Source organism: Acinonyx jubatus, chromosome B3, assembly GCF_027475565.1.
Source record: "Acinonyx jubatus isolate Ajub_Pintada_27869175 chromosome B3, VMU_Ajub_asm_v1.0, whole genome shotgun sequence".
Lineage (NCBI taxonomy): Eukaryota > Metazoa > Chordata > Mammalia > Carnivora > Felidae > Acinonyx > Acinonyx jubatus.
Window position 1 is genome coordinate 139,262,881 of NC_069386.1, and position 22,067 is coordinate 139,284,947.

At 58.7% G+C, this 22,067-nt stretch overlaps 1 protein-coding gene across 4 annotated transcripts in view; it reads right to left on the minus strand.

Moving 5' to 3' along the window:
* The window catches only part of CCDC85C (coiled-coil domain containing 85C), a 78,465-nt gene extending 63,328 nt beyond the window's left edge, over positions 1-15,137 (minus strand). The window contains exon 1 of one of the 4 annotated variants that reach the window (XM_027066594.2): positions 14,025-15,137. In XM_027066594.2, coding sequence (XP_026922395.1) covers positions 14,025-14,844 — 820 coding nt within the window. In that variant the 5' untranslated portion in view covers positions 14,845-15,137. The remainder of the gene's footprint in view (positions 1-14,024) is intronic. The other 3 variants (XM_053224922.1, XM_027066592.2, XM_027066593.2) reach the window with 3 other exon arrangements.
* Positions 15,138-22,067: the final 6,930 nt, after the last annotated feature.

Genomic DNA, 22,067 nt, shown 5'->3' on the forward strand with positions numbered 1-22,067 from the left:
CCACACCACTGGTACCCAGGATGCGGAAAGCACCGGCCAGCATGCGAGTAAATGAACACCTTTCAAAGTCAGACGTCCTTGGCTGGGTCAGTCCAGTGCCCCAATCACCCCCTCCTCACTCCTGGGCCTCCCTGGATGCTTCCCAGCTGCCATGTTCATCAAGGCAAGTAAGACACCAATGCAAGTATATTTAGCCAGGGAAAAAGGGAGCCTGCAGACCTATTCAAAAGTCACCAGAGGCCTGGTCTGTAGGAGGAGGGAGGAGGGATCAAGGTTGCAACTGAAAAGAAGAAAATTCGAAGACTTTCCTGTTTTTATTCTGCTCCTGCTGGCAAGGGCTGCTGTGCCTGGAGGCCTCGGGGACGCGGCAGGTGAGACCTATAGGGGGACGGGCTGGCAAATGATCCCTCCTGGCTGCCGCCTCCTGATTCTGGGTCAGATCATTCCCCCACCTGGGCAAGCACTCGCACAGTGAGGGCCAGAGGCTAGAAACTGGGCCACTATGGGTCCTCAAGGCCCCAGAGCAGCAAAAACCAGGCAAACAAACAAACCAACCAAGTGGCACTGGTTTGGCCGCACGCGAAGGGGCCAGGTTGATGCCCGGAGATGACCCAGGCACCTAGAACTTCACCAAGTCCTTCCAGGATCTCTGAGTCTCTGAAGACCTGGTCCAACTGCCTCATCGTACAGGTGGGTAAACTGAGGCTCAGGCAGAAATCAAGGCAGAAAGGAAACCACGAGGAGGGAGAAGTCCAGGAAGCCAAAAAGATTTACATGAAAACACCTGCACGATCCTAACACATAAACAACAAACCGCTTCAGGAAGAAGGTGTAAGTGGTGACCTCTAAAGACGGAGGGCGGCCAGGGGCGGGCACAGAGCTTGCCATCCAAACCTGCCAGATGACGGACACAAGCCGAGACTGTTGGGTGTCCGGGACGCCCGGTCAGCTGAGGAAGACCTTTCCATCTCCCCCGACACTGCTGTGTCCTGTGTGCAGCTGCCTGATCATGAGCAAGCATTATGTTCACCTTGTGGTTCTTGTTATCGTTGAAGGCTTCATGGAGGAACTTCACGAACTCTCCTACTGTGGTTATTGGTCTTTCCTGGGGCTGTGGACCACTCTAAAAGCTATGGGTCACGTCCCAGGAAAAATGCACGAGTACACAGTCATTTCAGGGGCCCCGGGGGTTCCTGAACCCTGCCGTGGACTCTGGTGAATGCACCTGCAGACGGGTCAGCACAGGGGAGAGGGCAAAGCTGATCCTGAAGGCAGTGGGGGCTGCTGAGGGGCCAGAAGAGACATCTTCCTCCTAAAATAAAGTCCCAGGCCAGGAGGTTCCAGGGTGCCTGCTTGGGCCAAAGTTTCAGGGGAGAAGGCGGCAGAGCCAGGGGGGCCGGCTGCTCCCCCTCTGCCCTCCCTCATGCTCAGACTTTGGGTTGCACCAGAAACAAGGGGTCTTTCCATCGGCGTTTCCCACAGCACGTCGGCACCACACACTGGGGAGCGGATCACGCCGTCCACAACCTGGCTGGCACTCACAGGAGCAAGGTCTTAACTCCGCAGAAAGGGATTAAGGTCTCCGTGGAGGGAAGGGCAAGATGAAAGGCGCCAGGCTCAGACCACCCTCAGGGTGGGGAGGGCAGAGAGCACCGCCAGGGCATCCTGATCACTCTCCGGGAGCCGCCCTCTGCCCTGAGCAGGACCCAGGCTCACAGGACATGCCCTCAGGGGGTAGGGAAGGCAGCAGCAGATCATAGGGGAACCTCCAGGTTACTGACATCAGGGATCCTCCACCCGCCCTAACTCCTACGTCCACACTGTCTGCATTACCGGAGTAGGACGGCTTACTAGGAGCTCTCCTCTGAGCCTCCCGGCCCCCAAGGTCAGAGAAGGGAGAACATCAGCCCCTCGTTCCAGGGTGAGGCCCTCGCAGGGGACAAGAGAGAGAGCTCCACCCGGCTGTGATCGCACCAGTGTCACCCCGACCACCGCCACCCCCGCTTACACACACACCAGCGGGGGTGTGGACCAGTACAAGTGTGGCAAGGGCACGAGGAGGCACAGCGAGCCATGGGGCCAACCCCAGAGACCGAGGTGTGGCACCCGTGGTCTCACCTGCCAGGGACTGGCCGCAGGAATGACCCACAGCTGGACACAGGCAGCTCATTTAAGCTCAAGAGTTGAGGTGATGAGGCGGCCTGCTACCTGCCACGGCCACGGCCATGGCCACAGTCGTGGGAATCAACGGCTCAAATTTGGTTAACCAAGCCCGGGCAGGTGAGCAGCCTCTCCAGAAAGCTCCCTAGATGGAGGGGAGGGGACAGGAGGGAACAGCGGCTGGCCTAAGTCCATTCCACACTGCCACCCTGCCCGGCCCCGCCCCACTCCACTCCACTGTTTTAAAAGCCATTTTCTTTGTTTTCTGATCCTGCAGGCCTCTTGGCCTCATTTTGAGGATAAGAAGCTGGTGGCTGGGCTCTGCAGGGAGACCTCTAGAGCCTCCTGGAGCCGTGTGGCCTCTTGGAGCTTGGGTTTCCTGCACACGCATGTGAACCCATGCATAAGGCCACCAGCTGCAGTGGCTTCCAGGGCCGTAGGGCCACCACCAGGATCCTGGCTCAAGGATTCCAAGTAGACAAGAGCAGCTGGTCACACATCCCATGACTGGCCACCTCCGGGGGCTGCCCCAAGCCTCAGAGGAAGGGCAGGATTTGGGCGGGTACAGGAGGTAGGAAAGAGCGATCCTGCCAGCGGCAGCCCTGAGGGCCCACTGTATCCCTGAAGGATGCAGAGGGGGGACAGGAGGGAGCCCCAACACCATGCTCAAGCATCAGCACTTCCTTCTGGGGCCAAGTGAAAAGTCGTACGGCCCAGCGAGGAGCTGTCTGAATCAGCACCGCCCAAGAGAACTCTCTACAATGACAGAAAGATTCCTTTTCTGCATTGTCAACAGGTGCAAGGCACTTGCAAGGGGGCTAATGTGACTCAGGAACTGAAACTTTCCATGGTACTTAATCTTAATTAAATGGAACTGAAGCGGTCACTTGTGGCCAGTGCAGCTCGGGGCTCGAGCCAGGAAACCTTGGAGCAGGGTGGCCACCGGTGAGGCAGAGGCTACGGGCACACAGGTGAGGGAGGAAGGGACCCAAACCCAAAGAACAGAGTCGATGGGATGGTGACTGGTAGGCCACTGGAAGCCCGGGCTCAAGACAACAGTAAGAGGTGACAGAGAGACTAGGGGGCTTAGTGCAGCACAGGTGGGGTCGGAGAGCCAGAAGCTCCTATCAGAGAAGATGGAGGTAACCAGCCCACCCTGTTCTAGAAAACAAGCCCAGAGTGGGCATCAAACACCACCCACACGTCAGGACAAGAGGCCACTGGGCAAAGCCAGAGTCACCTTTCCAGGGCAGGCCTGCCGGGGACCAAGAAGCAGCCAGTGGGGGGTGGGGAGGAGGCAGGCCGGCCTGGGGCTGGGGTGGGGGGGGGGCGGGCAGGATGACAGAAGGGAGAGGATTTTGTTCACTGCTTTGGACTAGGAAACATGAGCCTGTTTGCAGGGGAAGGAGCACAAGAGGAAGGAGACAATGGTGCAGGGAGGTCCCACAGGAGGGGCTGGGAAAGGAGGGAGAGAGGAGGGCGTCCCGGCCAGCCAGGACAGACGGCGCTGAGACAGGGACAAAGTCACTGTTCAATTTGCTGTCCAGGTATAAAAGTGGGGTGTGCACACTCCAGAAAATACGGAAAAGACACAAAAAAGGAGAAAGGGCAGGCGGGGAGCGTCCCATTGTCCCCGCAGCTACGAGGGACGCTGGGCAGCCGGGAAATGGAGCCTTCTGAGAGCTCTGGCACAGGCAGCCGGAACCCACCACAAAGGGCCACTCCCAGAGCGGGCTCATTAGGCAGAGGAGCCGGTGCCGCGCTCGCTCGGTGACAGGCGGGCACATTCAGGGCCTGTACACAATCAGGCCCTTGTGGGGGGCGGGGGGCGGGTGCTCCGGGAGCCTCTGATTCCAAGACAAGAGCGTGCCTCCTTATTGCCTTACAGCCCGGGAGACGGAAAGACTGATTTGGGGAGACAAAGAGACGCTTCCCCTGACAGGGGATGGGCTATTTTTGGAAATGGGTCGAGGCTTCTCCATAGAGGTGGTGTCAGTGCCACAAGGCCTTGCCTGCATCTGTCCCCTTGAATGCAGCCTAAAAAGGCCCCCAAGCCCATTGGGGGTGGGCCAGCACCCCACAGTGGGGGTGCTGAAGGCCACGCCTGGCAGCCCGATACAGGAGGAGGGGAGCAAGTCTAAGGCATCCAGGACTGGAAATGCACATCCAGCTTCAAACCCAGTTTCCCGCTCCTGCCAGGCAGCTCCCCCCCCCATCCCCCGCCGCCACCCAGGGCATCCACACAGCAAAGGTCAGCAAGGGGAGACACACGCAGGCCTCTCTCTCCCTTCCTGCTAACAGGAGCTGACACCAGCCTCCCCGCCCCAATCAGCCAGGCTCTGCGACGCCCCAGCCGCCCCAGCCGCCCCAGCCGCCCCAGCATGGGGCAGCGGCTGCCCCCTGCCCACCTGCTGACAGGCCATCTTAAGCTTGGGCGGCCCCAGCAGGCCCAGTGGCTTTTCTCCTGAGCTTCCCACAGGGCTCCGGCTGCCCAGCAGAATGCCCAGGGAAGCCTGCCCAACCACCGAAGCCTCCAGAACCAACTGGGCCCATCCCTGGGAGCAGGTCCAGGCACCGGCATTGTTTAAAGTTCCCCGAGCGATACCTAATACGCAGCCACGGTTAGGAACCACCGGTAAAAGCGTGTATTTTTTGGTAATTTGTTAAGGGAGACAGGGAAGGGAGAGTATGCGAGCCCCCACCCTCAGGGGGGAGGGTTGATTTTTTTTTTTTTCCTAAAGTAACTGAAGGCCATTTGGTGCCAAATGGAGCAAATGGGGAGGTTGGGGGGAGGGGCAGGTGACCAAAGTACATTTAAAGCAACAAGAGGGTCACATCCTGAGATGCCTCCCCCCACCCCCAGTCCTCTCCCGATGTACACGGAGCACCCACGGCATGCCAGTGGGGGGAGGAGGCTGTGGACCAGGCAGAGACAGGACTGCCCCACAAGGAAACCTCACCTTGTCCCGAGCCAACCCCACACCGGGGCACTGGGACCCAGCATGGTCTCCCAGCGCCAAACCCGTTACCTAGCCTCAGAAGAGGAGATCGGATGGCAAAGGGAGGTAATCCCATCGGCCCTGCACGAAAACAGGCTGGCCGGGCAGGAGTCTCAGCCTCAACCAGTGCTGGACAGGGCACCTCTGTCACCCCAGGTGCTCAACTGTGAGACTTGCCCCAAGCTGAGCACCAACCACCGGACCTGGCACAAAACCACCAAGACGACCGAAGACAGGCAGGAGGCCCTTCCCTTGTGCCTCTGTCCATTGTAGAAACTGAGTCAGGGGGCTGGAGAAGGCTAGGGTCTCTGGGACCCTCAGCACAGTCCACCCAAGCCCCCCATCTTTCAAATGAGAAAATGAGGGCCTGGAGAGAAGGCTGTCACTTGCACACAGTGGGGTCAGAAGTGGGCGGAAGCCGCTGATTGTGTCTGTGTGGTCCGAGGCACAGAACGGTGCTGGGTGGCACATTGTGCCCCCAAATCCCCAGATGTGGGGAGCACGTCAGCTGACGGGGCCACTGATGACGGGGGTCTGTGGCCCTTTCCTTCCAGCTTCCCCAACAGCCGGAGGCCTTTGCCATTTGCTGTTTCCTGAACTCAAAGACGAGCACCTTCCCGTTTCTGTTACAATGTGGGGTGCTTCCTAGAACGAATGTGTGCGTTCACTGTAGGGTCTTCCCCTCCCTACAAAAGCCGTTGTTAAGTGCACAGGGCATCTGCGACTGATGGTATCTCAGGGCGGAGGAAATGCCGTGCCTGGGAAAGCCGGAAACCTCCGACAAACTGCCGGGAGTCCTAAGGCACTGGCAGAGAGCTGGAAGGGAAAGGGGACCCGCCCCAGGGCTCGGCCACACAGAGCTGGGGCCCCCAGTCCATCATCTGTCTATCTCAGAGCCTGCGTGGCCAGGACCCTGGTCCTCTTGACTCACAGCCTTGGCACAGAGGGGCAGGTTCCAAAACTGTCTTTTGAGTGGAACTTAAACACACCTGGCATGGTGCTAAGAGCCTCCCAGCTCCCACAGCAAGGAGAAGGCCTGCTGGGCCCCACTGGGAACCCAGCTTTGCTGAGGAAAAGGCGCAGAGGGGGTGTGGCAAGTCATACGGGGTCAGGTGTGGGCATGGGGGGGGGGGGGGCAGGAGCTCCAGTCCACAAGGCCTTGGAACCTGCCCGGCCACACGTGCCCAGGTGGCCCTCTCTGCCTCATGTGATTTTTTCATCATGCCCCTTTCAGTCCCAGAAGCGCCTGGGCTTTCAACCCCTTCAGGGTGCTAGCAGCTCAGCAGAGGGGGGTGGCTAAGATCAGGAGCTAAGCTGAGCCCCAAAGGTGCAGCAGGTTAGTACAAGCAGAAGAGACCAGGGAAGAGTCTAGGCTTGGCACAAGGAACACCTGGAGCCCAGGCACATCTGGTTCAGGGGGGTGGAGGGTGACTGGGGAGGGCAGGGCTGGGGGTTGGGTAGTGGACAAACTGGGGCAGGTGGGATCTGTGAAGCCCCTCCCACTGCACCTGCACTCCCCTCCCCAAGTCCCTGGGTTGGGTTTTTCTTCAGGCTGTAGGCAATTCCAGCTGTGACCTTTTCTGATGGGCTTTCTCTAGGGGACCCAGAGTTATCTGTTAGTGGTCCACTTAACAAACCTTTACACAGCAACATCCCCTCCCTTTCTCCTGCTCCTCACTTAAAGAATACACAGGGGCGCCTGGGTGGCTCAGTCGGTTAAGCGTCTGACTTCAGCTCAGGTCATGATCTCGCAGTTGGTGGGTTCGAGCCCCACGCGGGGCTCTGTGCTGACAGCTCGGAGCCTGGAGCCTGCTTGGGCATCTGTGTCTCCCTCTCTGCTCCTCCCCCACTCTCAGTCTCTCTCTCTCTCCCCAAAGTAAGTAAACATTAAAAAAAAAATTGGGAGGGCACCTGGGTGGCTCAGTCAGTTAAGCGTCCGACTTCGGCTCAGGTCATGATCTCACGGTTCATGGGTTCGAGCCCCGCATCGGGCTCTGTGCGGACAGCTCAGAGCCTGGAGCCTGCTCCGGATTCTGGGTCTCCCTCTCTCTCTGCCCCTCCCCCACTCACACTCCATCTCTCTCTCTCTCTCTCAAAAATAAACATTAAAAAAAAAGCTTTTAATAAAAACACTTTTAAAAATTTTTGAATAGTTTAATAGATAAAAAATAGAGAATCCACAGTGCTCCACACCCCCTGTTCAAACACCACGCACAGGGTGAGCCCAAGAACATTTACAGGCAAATCAATAAAACTCCTGAGCTTTCTGCCCTGCTCCCTGGAGAGCTGGAGACCATTACAGGGACTCGTTCAAGAGCAGGCAACCACCACTACTGGGTGACCCAGCTCCAAACCTGCCCCAGAGCCCTCCACCCACCCGCCCCTGCCAACCCATGTGGGCACGGGACAGTAGCAGGGGAATGTGTGACAGCAGCAAGTTCTAGGCGCTTACCAGGAGGGGGACCATTCCTGACTTTTCACCATCAAAGGAGCATCCCATCCCTTTAGCAGACAAGCTTGTTCTGTCACCAAGCCTTTAGGGATGGCACCTGGGCGCCCTTGTCACCCAGCTCCAGGAAGACGGAACTGCCTGCTTCGGAATCTGTGAGCGGATTCGGAACAAGGCCACAGCCAAGAGAGGGCAAGCCCCCACCAGCTCAGGACTGCCTGACCCTAGAAGTCACAAGGAGGAAGACAAGGGCTGGGCCAAAGCCTTGCTTTGGAGCAGACCCGCCCGGTCTGAGAACCTGCAGGGAAGGTTCTTTCCTGTGGCCACTATCACCACGGCCACCTCGGAGGCTCCAGGCTTCCTCCCTTGCTGTCCCCAGCCCGGCCATGACAGCCACCGGATGAATGCGACGGAATCGCCACGCCCCGAGCCAGCCCGCATGAATCACCGTGTGCGTGGCACCCATAACTCAGAGTAACCACTCAATAAACGTGTGCCCGTGTCGTCCTTCCTGCTTGAAGGGCAAACTCTCTCAACAACCCGGCCCCGCCCTTCTGCCTTCCAAATATTCTCCACTCACACAACCGCATCCCCAGAACTGTCGGGGGTGTCCCGCTGCAGTGGGGTCAGGAACGCCCTTTACCGGTTTCCAGGCTGTGGCCGGCACACCTCCCCCGCTGGGGAGCCACCCACCTCCAGAGCCACCGGGGTCCTCCTGGACCTCTCGGTCCTTTTCTCCGTGGGCGCCAAAGGCTGGATGGCTGCAACCATGGGGCTCCCTCCCCCAGAGGCTGGACACAGCACCCCCCCGGGCTGACAGCCCTCCCTGCCTTGGAGCAGCAGCAACCCGGCCCCAAGGCTTTTCTTCTCTCGGCTCCACGTTTCAGTTGTTTCAGTTCACCGGAGGAGGCGTCCAGGCCCAGGGCTACCCCAGCTCCTCCCGGGCTCTCGGCACCGGTGGTCAGACCCACCTGCGGACCTCATGCTGCCGTATTCCTGCTGAAATGCTGTCTCCCTTCTGTCCAACTAGGCAAGGGATCACTTGGCTCTGACAAGAGGCGGGTACAAGGCTGTCCTCACAAGCACGTGGCAGGGGTCCCCCGTCCCCACCCAGAGGCAGCAAATCTGCAGGGGTCCAGGTGACAGTGGAAGGCCGCCGAACCTACCCTTGGAGGCCCAGCTCTGGGACCGGGGTGTTACCATCCTCAGGACGGGTGAGGAAACTGAGGCTTAGGGGCTCAGTGAGCAGGTGGCAAGGCGAGGCTTCACCCGGCACTGAGTGCTCCAGCCGGGGTGGGGGGGGGGGAGAACTAACCGGTGGAAGACGGTCATGTCACACAGTTCACACGCCTCACTGTGCCCCCCGCTCCCGTCAACCCCAAAGGCTGGTAACAGGCTCCCACTTTGCAGATGAGAAAACAGAGGCCCACAAAGGTTCCGGAACTCGCCTAAGGTCCCAGGCGTCCAGTTCTCTGTGCTGATGACACCGACAAGCATGGGGTGGAAAATCCCCATGGGTGGAAAGGGCAGATTACGAGCAGCAGAGGATTTCCTTGCTAATCATGCTGCTCTGGGGACAATATTATAACCCAAGTTGTGTGCCAGGGGCTCAGAGGCCGGGCCACAGTGAGGGGGTCTGGTGGTGTCACCACGGCAGAGGGGAAGCCAGCCTGGGAGAGACGCGAGGGAATGAAAACACAAGAAGCGAGGAAGGACTCCCCACGAAGAGAAGCCTGCACTGTGCCCACACCCCCCGTTTTACGGATCTCCATGAGCCGTGCTGGCTCACACAGGCACACAGGAGAGCAGGGATGAGGCACTGGGTCTGGCTTCCCCAGAAGAGGTGCCACACCTTTGCTACACAGGTCTAGGCTCTGGAGCTGCCCCCGGCCCTGTGTCCATCTGCCAGGGACCAAGCTCTTGGAGGCCTTCCATTGCTGGTGGGGCCTCCCATGGGAGTGTCTCCTAGCCCGACAGAGACAGAACATCCCGGGCCAAGGGACAGCACACACAGAGTGGCAGGCCCAGACTCTGACACAGGAGACCCAACATGGACCCTAGGTCCCCCAAGCGGTCGCGTGGGACCTGGAGCAAGTCACCGCTCCTTTCCAAGCCTCAGTTTCCCCATCTACAATATGGGACCATTTGGGGGCTCTGAGCATAATGGAGTCAGGGCTGGGAAGGTCTTTCTGGTAAACTGTAAAGTGCTGGGGACGCCCTGGCCTTCCCCAGGGTCACCTACCAATAAGCCTCTTAAGGTCAGCCTTCCTTTAGTGCCTGGCCCGACACCCCAAGGCCCTGGATGGAAGGTCAGGGTCAGGTTGGGGAGGGAGGGGGAAAGGCTAATCTAACCCACCCCATTGTCTTCGCTGACCTTTGCTCCCAGACCTAGCTGGGTTGAGGAAAAGCCGTCTTCTTAGTGATCCTGCCCAGGAGGTACTGAGTTGGGAGGCCCCTAATAAAAGACCTATTCAGGGCCTTTTTTCAAGGTCCAGACCACCCTCACTCCATCCTCCCTCGAAATCAACAAAAAACACAAGCAGGAGAATAAATCCATCTTATTCTGAGAAGCTGAAATGTTTCACCCAAACTTTTAAAAGTAAACAGGGCCCATACAAAGGCTGCCGGAGGTCCTGATTTCCCTAGGTTAGTTAAAGGGGAATGGGCAAGGGTGTGCCTGGGGAGGGCAGGATGTGGATACAGGGAGTTGGGGGGAGGGGGGGAAGCAAGGGTGGGGGAGGGGTGGGAGGGAAACTGTTGAAAATGCTTTTGTCTGAGGGCGCCTGGGTGGCTCAGTCTGACTTCAGCCTAGGTCATGATCTAGCTGTTCCCGAGTTCAAGCCCCTCATGGGGCTCTGTGCCGACAGCTCAGAGCCTGGAGCCTGTTTCAGATTCTGTCTGTCTGTCTCTCTGCCCCTCCCCCCACTCACTCTCTGTCTCTCTCTCTGTCTCCCTCTCAAAAATAAACATTAAAAAAATTCTTTTAAAGAAAAAAGAAAATGCTTTTGCTTGAAAGTTATCAGTTCAAGGGGGCAAATGTGACTTTCTTGAGTTTGGGGTTCTCCTGCCTCATTTGTCCCGCATGAGTACAGCAAAGAGCATTCCAGTCCGGACTTCAATCAGCACAGCCCAGACCTTGGTCAAAAACAACCTGGGAAAAAGGCCTGTTTGCATATGCATTCTGGGCTGCCAGGCCCCACCCAGCCAAGGGCAGCCAGGAATCAGATGGGCCACAGCAGCCTTCCTGGGCATCCCCCCCCGCCCCCCCCCCCCGACCCCGGCTGCAGGCACCCGGCTACTTCCAAGGTAACTACAGGGCCACAGTCCCCATCTGACCAGGTGCTATGGTCTCAAAGGTCCAGGCGAGCTGTCTAAACAGCAGAGTTTTGAAGAGAACACCAAAGTCTGCCTGGCAGGCCCCTTTGCAAAGGGGTCCCTTTTGTTTTTTCATGAGGAGCCTGGGAAGAAATAGGCAGCACAAGGATTCGGACAACTGCAGAGACTCACTGTGTGCAGATCCTGACCTCCCTCGACCTCGGTGGATAAAGGGGATGCTCTGGGTTTTGCCCCGCTTTGCAGAAAAGCAGAGAGAGGCTCAGAGAAGTTAAGTAACTTGTCCCAGAGACCAGGAGGAGGCAGATTCGAATGAAGACAGTCTGACCCCTCCGGGTAATAGGGTTATCAACCATCTGCTCTGTGGTCACCGATAAGGAAGTGACACTTCCCAGAATGTCAAACGAGAGCAAACCAGGGTCGCAAGTCAACAATGTCTGTTAAGAGTCCTGGCAGGACGGCCCTCACTCGGCCTGAGCCATGGACGAGCCCCAGCGGCCCCCGGACGACCCCCGCCCGGCAACCCACACCTCCCCCTGCAGCTTCCCCCCACCAGGTAACTGGTGCTAAGACACTTCCAATCTCCACTGCTTTCCCAGACAATGCTCAGAACCTCTCTCAGCCTCCACTTGCTCGTCTGAAAATGGGGCTAATACTGCTTCCCACGGTTCTCGTGAGGATGAACAGAGACCAAGTATGTAAGGCAGAAGCCTAGTCTCCACCGCACTGTCTCCACCACCCAGACTGAGGCTTTTTATCTTTCCCATCTCCTCCAGCCCCCCCCCCCGCCCGCCACGTAAAACTACAGATCCGAGCACAGAAAGGCAGTTTATCTTTATTTATTTTTAGAGAAAGATAGAGAGCGAGCAGGGGAGGAGCAGAGAGATAGAGAGAGAGAGAGAGAGAGAGAGAGAGAGAGAGAGAGAAAGAGAATCCCAAGCAGGCTCCACTCTGCCAGCAAAGAGCCTGACACGGGCTCAATCTCACAATGCTGAGATCATGACCTGAGCCGAAATTAAGAGTCGGATGCTCAACCAGCTGAGCCACCCAGGCGCCCCCAGAAAAGTAGTTTTTAAGAGAAGGGACTTTCCTTGTTTCCAGGCATCCTATTCACATTGTTGGGAGAGTTTATCTCAAGGCCACGCAGAACCTCAAGAGACAAAAGTAAACACCAACCTGTCTGCAACTGAAGTCAGTGAAAGTATTGCTGAATTTGTGTTTCACCCAACACAGAGCCCGGCCACAAGATCTGTGGCTCGCCTGTTCCCAGAGAGCTTGGGACTTGGGGGCTGGGGGGGGGGGGGGGGGGGGGGGGACTCTGCAGGAAACTCTACACCTCAGCTCCCACGCACCCCCTGGTCCCAGGCTCGGGCATCATCCACCGCTATGGTTGAACACTGAGCCAGGCAGGGGCTGCGTCTCTGTGTCCAAAGCAGGACAGAACTTCCCTGCGAGGACACAGCAGCACCCAGCACTTCGGTGCAGTGTGCTCAGGGCCACTCTCTCGCAAGTGTCGTTGATGACGCAGCTGAAAACCAGAAACGTTTCATTTCCCAGCCACACGGCTGCAGCGATCCCTCCCTGCACTTGGGAGAAACTGAGGCCCAGAAATCTGCCCCTCCCAAGGCGCCCAAGGCGGCAAGGCCAGAGAGGCTGGGACTCCTGAGTCCCTAGACCCAAGAAACCGCGACAAATTAAACCACCCACTGGCCTTAAGCAGCAGGCTGGGGTGGGAAATGGGGGTGGGTACAGAGTTACAAAGGGAAACCTGAGTTGCTAATCAGTAACAAAATATCCCTCCAACCCAGTCCTGCTCTGAACTGGCAGGCTCCGAAGGTAAATAAAGGAAAAACTGTGCTGTGCTAGCTCTCCCCACCTCCATGTGGCCAGTGCCCACCCAAACACCCCACAGAGGCCACTTGGCCCCCATCAAACCAGAGAGGGAGCGTCCCTCCTCCGCTCAGGCGTTACTCTGGGGAAGGACAGTCATTTAAAGCCCAGACACATTTTCTCTGAACTAGGAAAGCCTTCAAAGAAAACCAGAAAGGGCTGTTTAATCTCCACCTTCAGGCAAATAGTTCAGGCAGCACAATGCCACCACAACTGGGAGCCAAGCCACCAAAAATGTGGAAGAACGAGGAGACAGGGAGAGCCACGGATCAGAGCGCTGGGAACAGAAGCCGCTGCTCAAGCTGGGGGCCCAGCAGCCACCGGGCCACCGTGGAAGACAGTAGCTGAGCTTTCCTGAGGCCAAAGGTCCTCCACCCACACCCGGGCCACTTACCACTACTACACTTCCTGCACGGCGACCCACAGTTTACAAATCCCTTGGGGGAGCTTTATCTCCACCTCAGATCCACAAGACAGAGGAAAACTCCATTCCACAGATAAAGAAAGGCACAGAGGTAGGCAGAGGAGAAAAGCCAGGATCCATTCCAAGCACATATCCCTCTGGAAAGCCTTCGAGTCTCGGTTCAGAAAGGTCCCTCCTCCTTGAGTCCAGGACTGATGGCACACCAGAAAGGCTCTCAGCCCCGGGGGCCCCTGGCCCAGCTGCCTGGGAGTCCCATCGCACTGCCCGGCTCTTTCTCAGCCACCAAGGCAGCGAGAGGAGCCCAGCTGCAATTCCGGTGGGCACGCACGTGGACGCTGCCCAGGTCTGGGGTTGCCTGCTGCCCCAAATAAGACGGGAAATTCAGCTGTACTGGAAGAGGCTTTTTCTTTCTCCCCGCCCCCCCTAAACTTCCCGCTCCTGGACAAGGATTTCCAGGCTGGGATGAGGCGTCCCTAGCCAGCCTTGCAGCGCCATGCACCAACACTGACAGTTCCACAGGAGGGAAACTTTTCTGGGGTCCGCTGGGACCCCGGCCCGGCCCGGCCGCGCATTCGGAAGCTGGGCAGGGCCACGCCTCCATCCCGTGTCCAGAAAAACACCACCCAAAGCCCCACTGCGCGTGGGTGCGGCATCCCCCCCAGCCCAGAGTATGGATACCAGCCGGAGGAGGAGTCTGAAGTGGCGACCCACCCTGGGGGTAGGGGCCGTGGGCCTGAGACCCGCGCTACCGGACCCGCGCGGTCCTTACCGTGCAGGCCGTTGGGGATGCTTCGGTGGTGCGGTGGCGCGGACAGGTCGTCCAGGGACCTGCGCGTGGCTACTGCCTTGCAGTCGGGAGCCTTGTGCGGCCCGGGGGGCAGCAGCGGGGGCGGGACGTGGTGGTGGTGGTCCGGGCTGCCTCCGCTGCCCGCGCTGGACGTGCTGCTGCCGTCGCCCACGTCGCGGGCCCCCGCGCCCGCCGCGCCGCCCGCCAGCGGCCCGCTCAGGCTGGCCTGGCTGTCGATGGAGCTTCGGGAGCCCGCGCCGCCGCCGCCACCGCCGCCGCCGCCACCGCCGCCCGCGCCGCCCGCACCCCCCGCCAGCGCCGCGCGCTCCTCGTCCAGCATCAGCACCAGCTCCTTGAGCTCCAGGTTCTCACGCAGCAGGGCCTCCTGGCGCGCCTCGAGCTCGCGCAGTTTCTGCTGCGAGCGGGCCACCTCGTGCCACACGGCGCCGGCCGCGTGGCGCCCGAAGCGCTGCCACTCGCGCGCCAGCTTGCGCCCCTTCTGCCGGTCGTCGTCGAGGAAACAGCAGAGCTCGCGGAGCTCCTGGTTGTCGTCCTGCAGCCGCTGGTTCACGTCCTTGAGGCCGCGGATCTCCAGCAGGTGCTGCTGCAGCCGCCGGTTCACGTCGCGCATCAGGCCGCCGTGCTCCAGCATGAGGCCCACCTTCTCGCCCTCCGCGCGCCGCAGCCGCCGCGCCAGCTCCTCCTTGCTCCAGCGCAGCAGCTCCTCGTCCGGCACCTGGCTCAGCTCCTCCGACGCCGCCGCCGCCGCCGCCGCCGTCGCCGCCGCCGGGGGCTTCGCCATGGCGGGGCCGTCACCGCGGCATCGCCCGCGCCCTCGCCCGGCCGGCGCTCCCCGCGCCGGGGCTGCGCTGGGCCGGTCCGCTCACGGGCAGGGGGCGGCCGGGGGCGCGTGCGGGCCGCCCCGCGCCACCTCGCGCGCCCTCACACAGCGTCCGCCCGGGCCGCCCGTGAACCGCGGGGGCTCGGGGCTCGGCGAGCTGGGACCGCTGCTGCGTCGGCGGCCGCCGTGCCGGGCGCTCTCCGGGTTCGGGCGAAGCAGGCGGAGGCCCGCCCCCGGCCCAGCTCCCGGAGCCCCGGCCGCCCCGCCCACTCCGGGAGGGGAGGGGGCGGGGCCCCCTGCCGGCCCCGCCTCCGCGGGGAGCGAGGGGACGGGCCGAGGCGCGCCCGGCCCCCGACGTCCCCCCGCGCCGTGCGCCCGCCCGCCCGGCGCCCTGCCAGAGGAGCGTTCGAGCCGCGGTCCCGCCCTCCCGCCCATCCGATTGGGCCTCCCCGGGGGTGTGTGGGAGGGGCGGGGCGCACGCGGGGGACGCCGAGGAGATGGTACAGTCCAGCCACCCGGCTTCCACCCCCCCCTCCCCTCCCGGAGGTTCAAGTTTCTGCGCCCGGAGGACGCGGCCTCGGCCAATCCCCGGGCTACAGGGCGCTTTTAAAATGCAGGTACGGCTGCGGGGAGGGGAACGGTGGGAAAGGTAGGGCAGGGCTTTCCTTAAAGGAGACGCGCGGAAATGGACGCCGAGCCCACTCCCAAGCCCGCGTCCTCCGCCCGGCCTCCCCCGCCCCAAATAAACAAATGCCCGAGAGGCGGAGGGCAGCTCCGCTTCTCCCTCCCGGGGGCACCAGAGTCCAGCGTAGTCGGAGACACGACGAACAATGGGACTCTGACTCGGAGGTCGCTCTCCCCCGAGGCCGGGCGGCTCTTTGTCCCCTTCCGAGCCCCCGACTCCTCCGCCCCCATCTCCACCCCTGTCCCCTGCTGGAGCCTGCAGAGGCTGCGTTTCCACTCCAGCCCAGGGCTGTGGCTCCTGCGTCTGAGCCCCAAGAGGGCCGGGGCCTCGCCGGCCGTGCCTCGGAGCACGGTCTGTACCCCTTTCGCTGCCCCGAGGGGGCGAGGGCACCGGGAACTTGCCCCCCGCCCGGAGACGCGCTCAGAGCACCACTCCCCCGCCCACCCGATCGCTAGACCCCGGGCTTCAGGGCAGAGTCCGTAATTCCCGAGGTGGAGACCAGTGAGAGGATAGAGGAAGATCTCCCAGTGGGGCCTTAACGCCAGGGCGGGGGGGTCGCCGAGCCTGCCACAGAACCCCCTCCCCACCGGTAGCCTCGCCCGACACCCGGGTGTTCCGGCAGCCCGTGAGTCTGTCTCTTTATCCTCGCGTCCCCGTAGCGTGTTTACGGCGCGCCTGCTGCTAGCTGGTCGGAGGGGGGCGTCCCTCCCCCGGGACCCGCGACGAGATAAAACCCGCGCACTCGACTGTGAGTCGCCTAGGCCTGCGGCGCGCGCCCGCGCAGCAGCTGATGTCCCCATTTCCAGTTGCTCAACCCTTCGTTGGACAACTGCGCACCCACCACCTTCTCTACACCAGTCCTGTTTCAGACGCCCTCCCTGCCAGCCCCCCCCCCCCCCCCCCCGCTCCGACCGCGGGGAGGTGGTTCTTCGGGGCACGACAGCAGAGGTCACTGCCCTCTGGGGGGACGTTGCACTCTGTCGGGAGGACTAGAGAGCAGATAATAAACACTAGATAACCATGAGATTGTAATAAGCGCTGTGTAGGGATTAGGACCAGCTGCTGTCACAGAAAGTGGTAATCAGTTACTTTAGATCCCGTGGTCAAGGAGGACCTCTCCGGAGGTGCATCTAAGCCGGGACCTGAGCAGAAAGGACAAAGATAAGGGGGAAGGGCACTCCAGGCAGAGGGAGTAGTAGTGCAGAGGCCCTAGGGTTGGCCTGTTACTGGCCTGTCCAAGCAAGGCCAGTGGGCCTGGGAATGGGCCAGGGAAGGGGTGAGGGATGAGGTCAGAGGGGCCAGATCATGCATGATTCTAGGGCAGCTGGGAAAGCAGTGGGGGGTTAGCACCAGGCAACATGACCTGATTTACCTTTTAAGAGGCTCACTCTAGCCCATATGTGGAGAAGGGAAGGGGGGGGCGGTGCTTGGAGAGGTCCAGATTCAGTCCTTTATTCCCCACCCATCCACCCCTCTCTCCAGGTAGATATTCAGGAGGGGGTGGTGGGGAGAGGATGACTCCAAGGAGCATAGCTTTGAGCTATGCTTTTGCTGAGTGAATGCACGACCCGTCAGCACATGACCAATTGAATCTGAGCCCCTCATTTTGAAGATAAGGAAACTGAGCCCCAGAAGGGAAATGACTTCCCCAAGGCCACTTTTTGTTCAGTGATTCACTGAACACACATAGAATAATTAGGTAAGAATTTATACACAAAAGCATGTGTATATGCAATCATCTACACAACCCTGGGTTAGGCTCTACGGAATGAGCCAACTAGGCCCCCTGAGTCGAATCTTGAAGAGTGAGTAGGAGTTTGCCAGATTTTGGAGGAGGGAGGAGAGGGGTTGGGATAGTCCCAGGGGAGGGAACAACATAAGTCAGGACCCCAGAAGCAGGTGATGGTGAGCTGCGAAAGGGGGAGTGTCAGAGGGAGGTGAGGCTAGGGGCCAGGGTTCGGAGGGCTCTGTAAGCTGTGGGGAGAAGCGTGTATGGCCTCTCCCTGGGGCTGATAGTTAGCAACAGCAACAACAGGAATAATGCCACCACCCGCCACTTACCCTGTACTCAGTATGAGCCAGGACTCTAGGCCAGCCCTCCTGTGATGATCATAACCACTCTATAAGAGGGGGTCATTAGCTCTGAGGATTTAATGTCAGTTCCTGTCGGCTTGCTTGTCTCCACGAAGCTCGGATCACCGCGTGAATTCATGGGCGGAGTACAGAGGCGTGTAGACACCCAAGGACTCCGGGACAGCCAGGGGAAGGTTGTGTGGCAGCTGAGTGTTTCTGCAGGCCAGCACAAGTGATGGTGGCTGACGGGTCTGGGGCCGGACTCTGGGGTTTCTTCTCTGCCCACCCTGGGGGGCCCCGAAACAGGGGAAGGCACCACGTAGGGCTGAAAGGCCACCATGCCTAAGAAATCAGGGCCCATGGAAAAATGACCGTAATTATTATCAATAAAGGGAGCACTTTTTTTTTTTTAATGTTTTATTTATTTTTGAGAGAGAGAGACAGAGCATGAGCAGGGGAGGGGCAGAGAGAGAGGGAGACACAGAATCCAAAGCAGACTCCAGGCTCCGAGCTGTCAGCACAAAGCTCAACGCGGGGCTCGAACTCATGGACTGTGAGATCATGACCTGAGCTGGAGTCAGACACTTAACCTACTGAGCCACCCGGGCGCCCCTAGTGAGCACTTTCCATGTACCAGCACCGCTAGGGCTGTACGTGGATTGTAGTCCTAACTGCAGCCCTGTTATGTGGGAGCCCACATCCCCATTTTACAAGAGGGGAAACTGAGGCTCACGTAGGTGAAGTCACTTGTCCCAGGTCACACAGCTGGCAAGCAAATGAGCTGGGATTTGAACCCAAGACCATCTGAGTCCAAGAGGGCCCCGTATCCAGCAGACTACTGCCCTCAGTTGCCCCTTCTCGGAGAGGAGAGCAGACCAGACCAGATGCTTCGGGCATCCTTTTCACTGTGGCACTGGTCCTAGCATGCGGAGGGCCTGCCCTGTGCCAGGACCACGTCCACCATGGCGCTTCCTCCCGCTGCAGGCCTTCCACAAGTCACAGAGACTCCCCAAGCCTCTGGACGGCAGCCAGGGTCAGAGCCGTCCAGCTGTTCCTGCCGACAGGTCGCTGCAGATTGTTAGCTCCACGTCCCAGCGCCTCCGTTGCTGACTTGCTGGGTGACCTCAGGCCACTCTTTTACCTTCTTTGAGCCACAGTTTTCTCCCCCAAGCCCTTCCCCACAGGACGAGTGTCAGGCACTCAGCAGAACTCTTGCAAAAGCTCTGGAAAGGTGAGCTATGCCTCCTCTCCCTACACGTTCTTCCCATCCTCTGGACGAGCACAGTCTTCTGATAAGGACATTTGCACCCATTTTTCAGAGGCCAACACTGAGGTACAATAAAACAAGGGCAGTCCAGGAACCTAGAGCTTGCCCCTGGCAAACTGGGTCACAAAGGATGCTGGGTGTGGCCCTGGGAGCTCCACGGCCACACCCGGCATTGTTTGATAGAGAGCCTGTGACAGAAGGCATCGAGGGAGGCGCGGATCTGACAGGGTCAGCGGAGGCTGGGAAGCTGCAAAACCAGGCCAGCCAGAGACCGGGGCAGATGGATCCCCATCGGTCCCCAGGGTGAAGGTCCCTTTAGAGACCAATTGGGAGGTGTCTGCATCCGCACCCCTCCCTTCCCAGCCAGAGCCACTGAAATTCCCTTCCCCCCCCCTCAGCACCTGGCATCCCCTCACAGCATTGACCTGAGGAGTGACGCAGGAAGGGAGGCTCAGCCATCAGGGAAACGGAGTCAGGGGAGCTGGACTACCTTTCACCTCAACACACTTAAAAATATTATTCTTGGGGCGCCTGGGTGGCTCAGTCGGTTAAGCATCTGACTTTCATGGTTCATGAGTTCTAACCCCATGTCGGGCTCTGTGCTGACCGCTCGGAGCCTGGAGCCTGTTTCCGATTCTGTGTCTCCCTCTCTCTCTGACCCTCCCCCGTTCATGCTCTGTCTCTCTCTGTCTCAAAAATAAATAAACGTTAAAAAAAATTAAAAATAAATAAATAAACATTGAGAACAAATTTAACAAAGTCTTTTTTTAAAAGGTTACAAAAAAGGGAACTATTTTATATTACAACAGGGACACAGAAGACACCTGGCAGCCCACTGCCCAGCTTTGGAAGTTACTGACAATTTTTAAATGTTTATTTATTTAGAGAGGGGGGGGGGAGGGAGGGAGGGGCAGAGAGAGAAGGAGAGAGAGAATCCCAAGTAGGCTCCTTGCTGTCAGTGCAGAACCTGACACGGGACTCAAACTCACGAACCGTGAGATCATGACCTGAGCCAAAACCGAGAGTCGGACGCTTCACCGACAGAGCCACCCCGGCGCCACCCCCCCCCCCCCGCCCGCGGCCACTTTTGAAGGCCCCCAGGGCCCTCTTGGTCACAGGCTGCTGCCTGCCTGAGCCCACAATTCTGAATGTCGCGTTCATTATTCCTGTGCCTTCAGCACGCTATGCCTCCCCCTTACAATAGCCTGCCTGATTTTCATGCGTGTGGACCTTATCGAAACTGTGTTGCACTTCGTGGGTTTTCTAGCAGCGTATGCTTCTCCCTCATGGTTTCCTTGACCCGTGTAGCCCTCGCTCACTCACTCGCATGGCCGTGTAGCAGGCTTTCTCAGCCACAGCGGAGGTGACTCCTTGGACTGGATGTCTTTGTTGTGGGGGCAGAGAAGGGCTGTCTTGTACATCGTAGGACCTTTACCAGCTTCCCTGGTCTCTACCCATTGCACCCCCAGCCCTAGCTGTGAAAGCCCAAAGTACCCCCAGACGTTGCCAAATGGCTCCTGGGGGCAAAATCACCCCGAGCTGAGAGTCTCTTCCATCCAATATTCAGTGCATGAGTATATATATCACTTTTACTTTTCTCTTGAAGGACATTTGCTTCTAGTTTTCTGCTAGAACCCGCAATGCTGCCATAGACATTCTTGCACATGTGTCCCGATGCATGTGAACATGAACTCCGTTTGGGTCTATACCAAGACCACGCATGGCTGGGTCATACGGCATACCCAGCTTCGGCTTGGCTAGGTGATACCACACTGCTTTCCAAAGAAATGGTGCTAGGGGCACCTGGGTGGCTCAGTCGGTTGACCGTCCGACTTCGGCTCAGGTCACGATCTCACGGTTTGTGGGTTAAAGCCCCGCGTCGGGCTCTGTGCGGACCGCTCGGAGCCTGGAGCCTGCTTCGGATTCTGTGTCTCCCTCTCTCTCTGCCCCTCCCCTGCTCATGTTCTGTCTCCGTCTCTCAAAAAAAAAAAAAAAAAAAAAAGTTAAAAAAAATGCAAAGAGGTGGTGCTAACTCACAATCCAGCCAGCAGGGTATATAGAATGTTATCACTCTGGTGGGTGAAACTTCGTGCACTTTCCACACCTACTTTCTTGGGTTCTCGGAGCCCAAGAGAAACCCAGGCCAAATTTCATACTCTAGGTGCCCAGTATATTAGGAGAAAAAAAATAGAAGAGGAAACAGTATAGCAGGTTGACACGCTGGTGACTTATTTGAAATGTTTCTATTTATCAAACTGATGCTTTCACACACACGTGCACAGGAACAATGCAACATTGTAGGATAATTACAGGGTTTACTGCAGGTGATACGTTTCAGGCCCCAGACGCTTGGTCGTTGAGCCCGGCTGTGTATCCCTGTGACCATCACCCCTGTTCTCTGGGAAGGCTGGTGGCCCCACCTGTGATGGGTCGTTTCTGTCTGCTTCCCTCAAGTGGACACTCGTTGAGAACAAACCTCTTTCTTCTCTGGGACCCTCAGGGCATGGTGTTCTTTGGGTGTCTGCAGCTGACCCATCCGTGTCAGAGACCTCTGGGTACACCTGCCCAGCCCCCACAACCCCCCAGTGCCCTGCAGGCCAGGTCTTGGGTGCTGCACTTGCCCAGGGTCTACAAACAGCAATGCTCCTCACTGTAGAGATCAGGGACCAATCTCCTTGGTGCCTGAATATTTCATGTGCTGAATGTGGAATAAAAGTCAGGACCTTAATTGTTAATGTGGCTTCTGCTGCTGCAGGTTGGACCTCCCAGCCCCCTCCAGCGTGCCTTTCCTGTCTGATACAATACCAGCAATAACAGTAACTCCCCCCGCCCCCACCCCCAGTTGAGCCCACTGTCAAGAAGACGTGACGTGAGTAAGTCTAACAAGCGTACCATCGGGTCCACCATTTTGATCACGGATATTCTCAGGGGCCTCTTGGCCTAGAGCCTAGGAGCTCAGTAAGTGTTTGTTGAATGAATGGATGATGATGGAGAAAGTTGGGTTAAGTAGAAAAGCCCAGACTTAGAGTCTGTATCTCAGAGCAGATAGCTCTGAGCAAGTCACAGCCCTCCCTGAGTCTCTGGATCTCACCTGGGGATAGAATCCTTTCAAATGCACAAGACAAGTTTGGCTAAGAACCCTAAGCCCCCAGTGAGGTA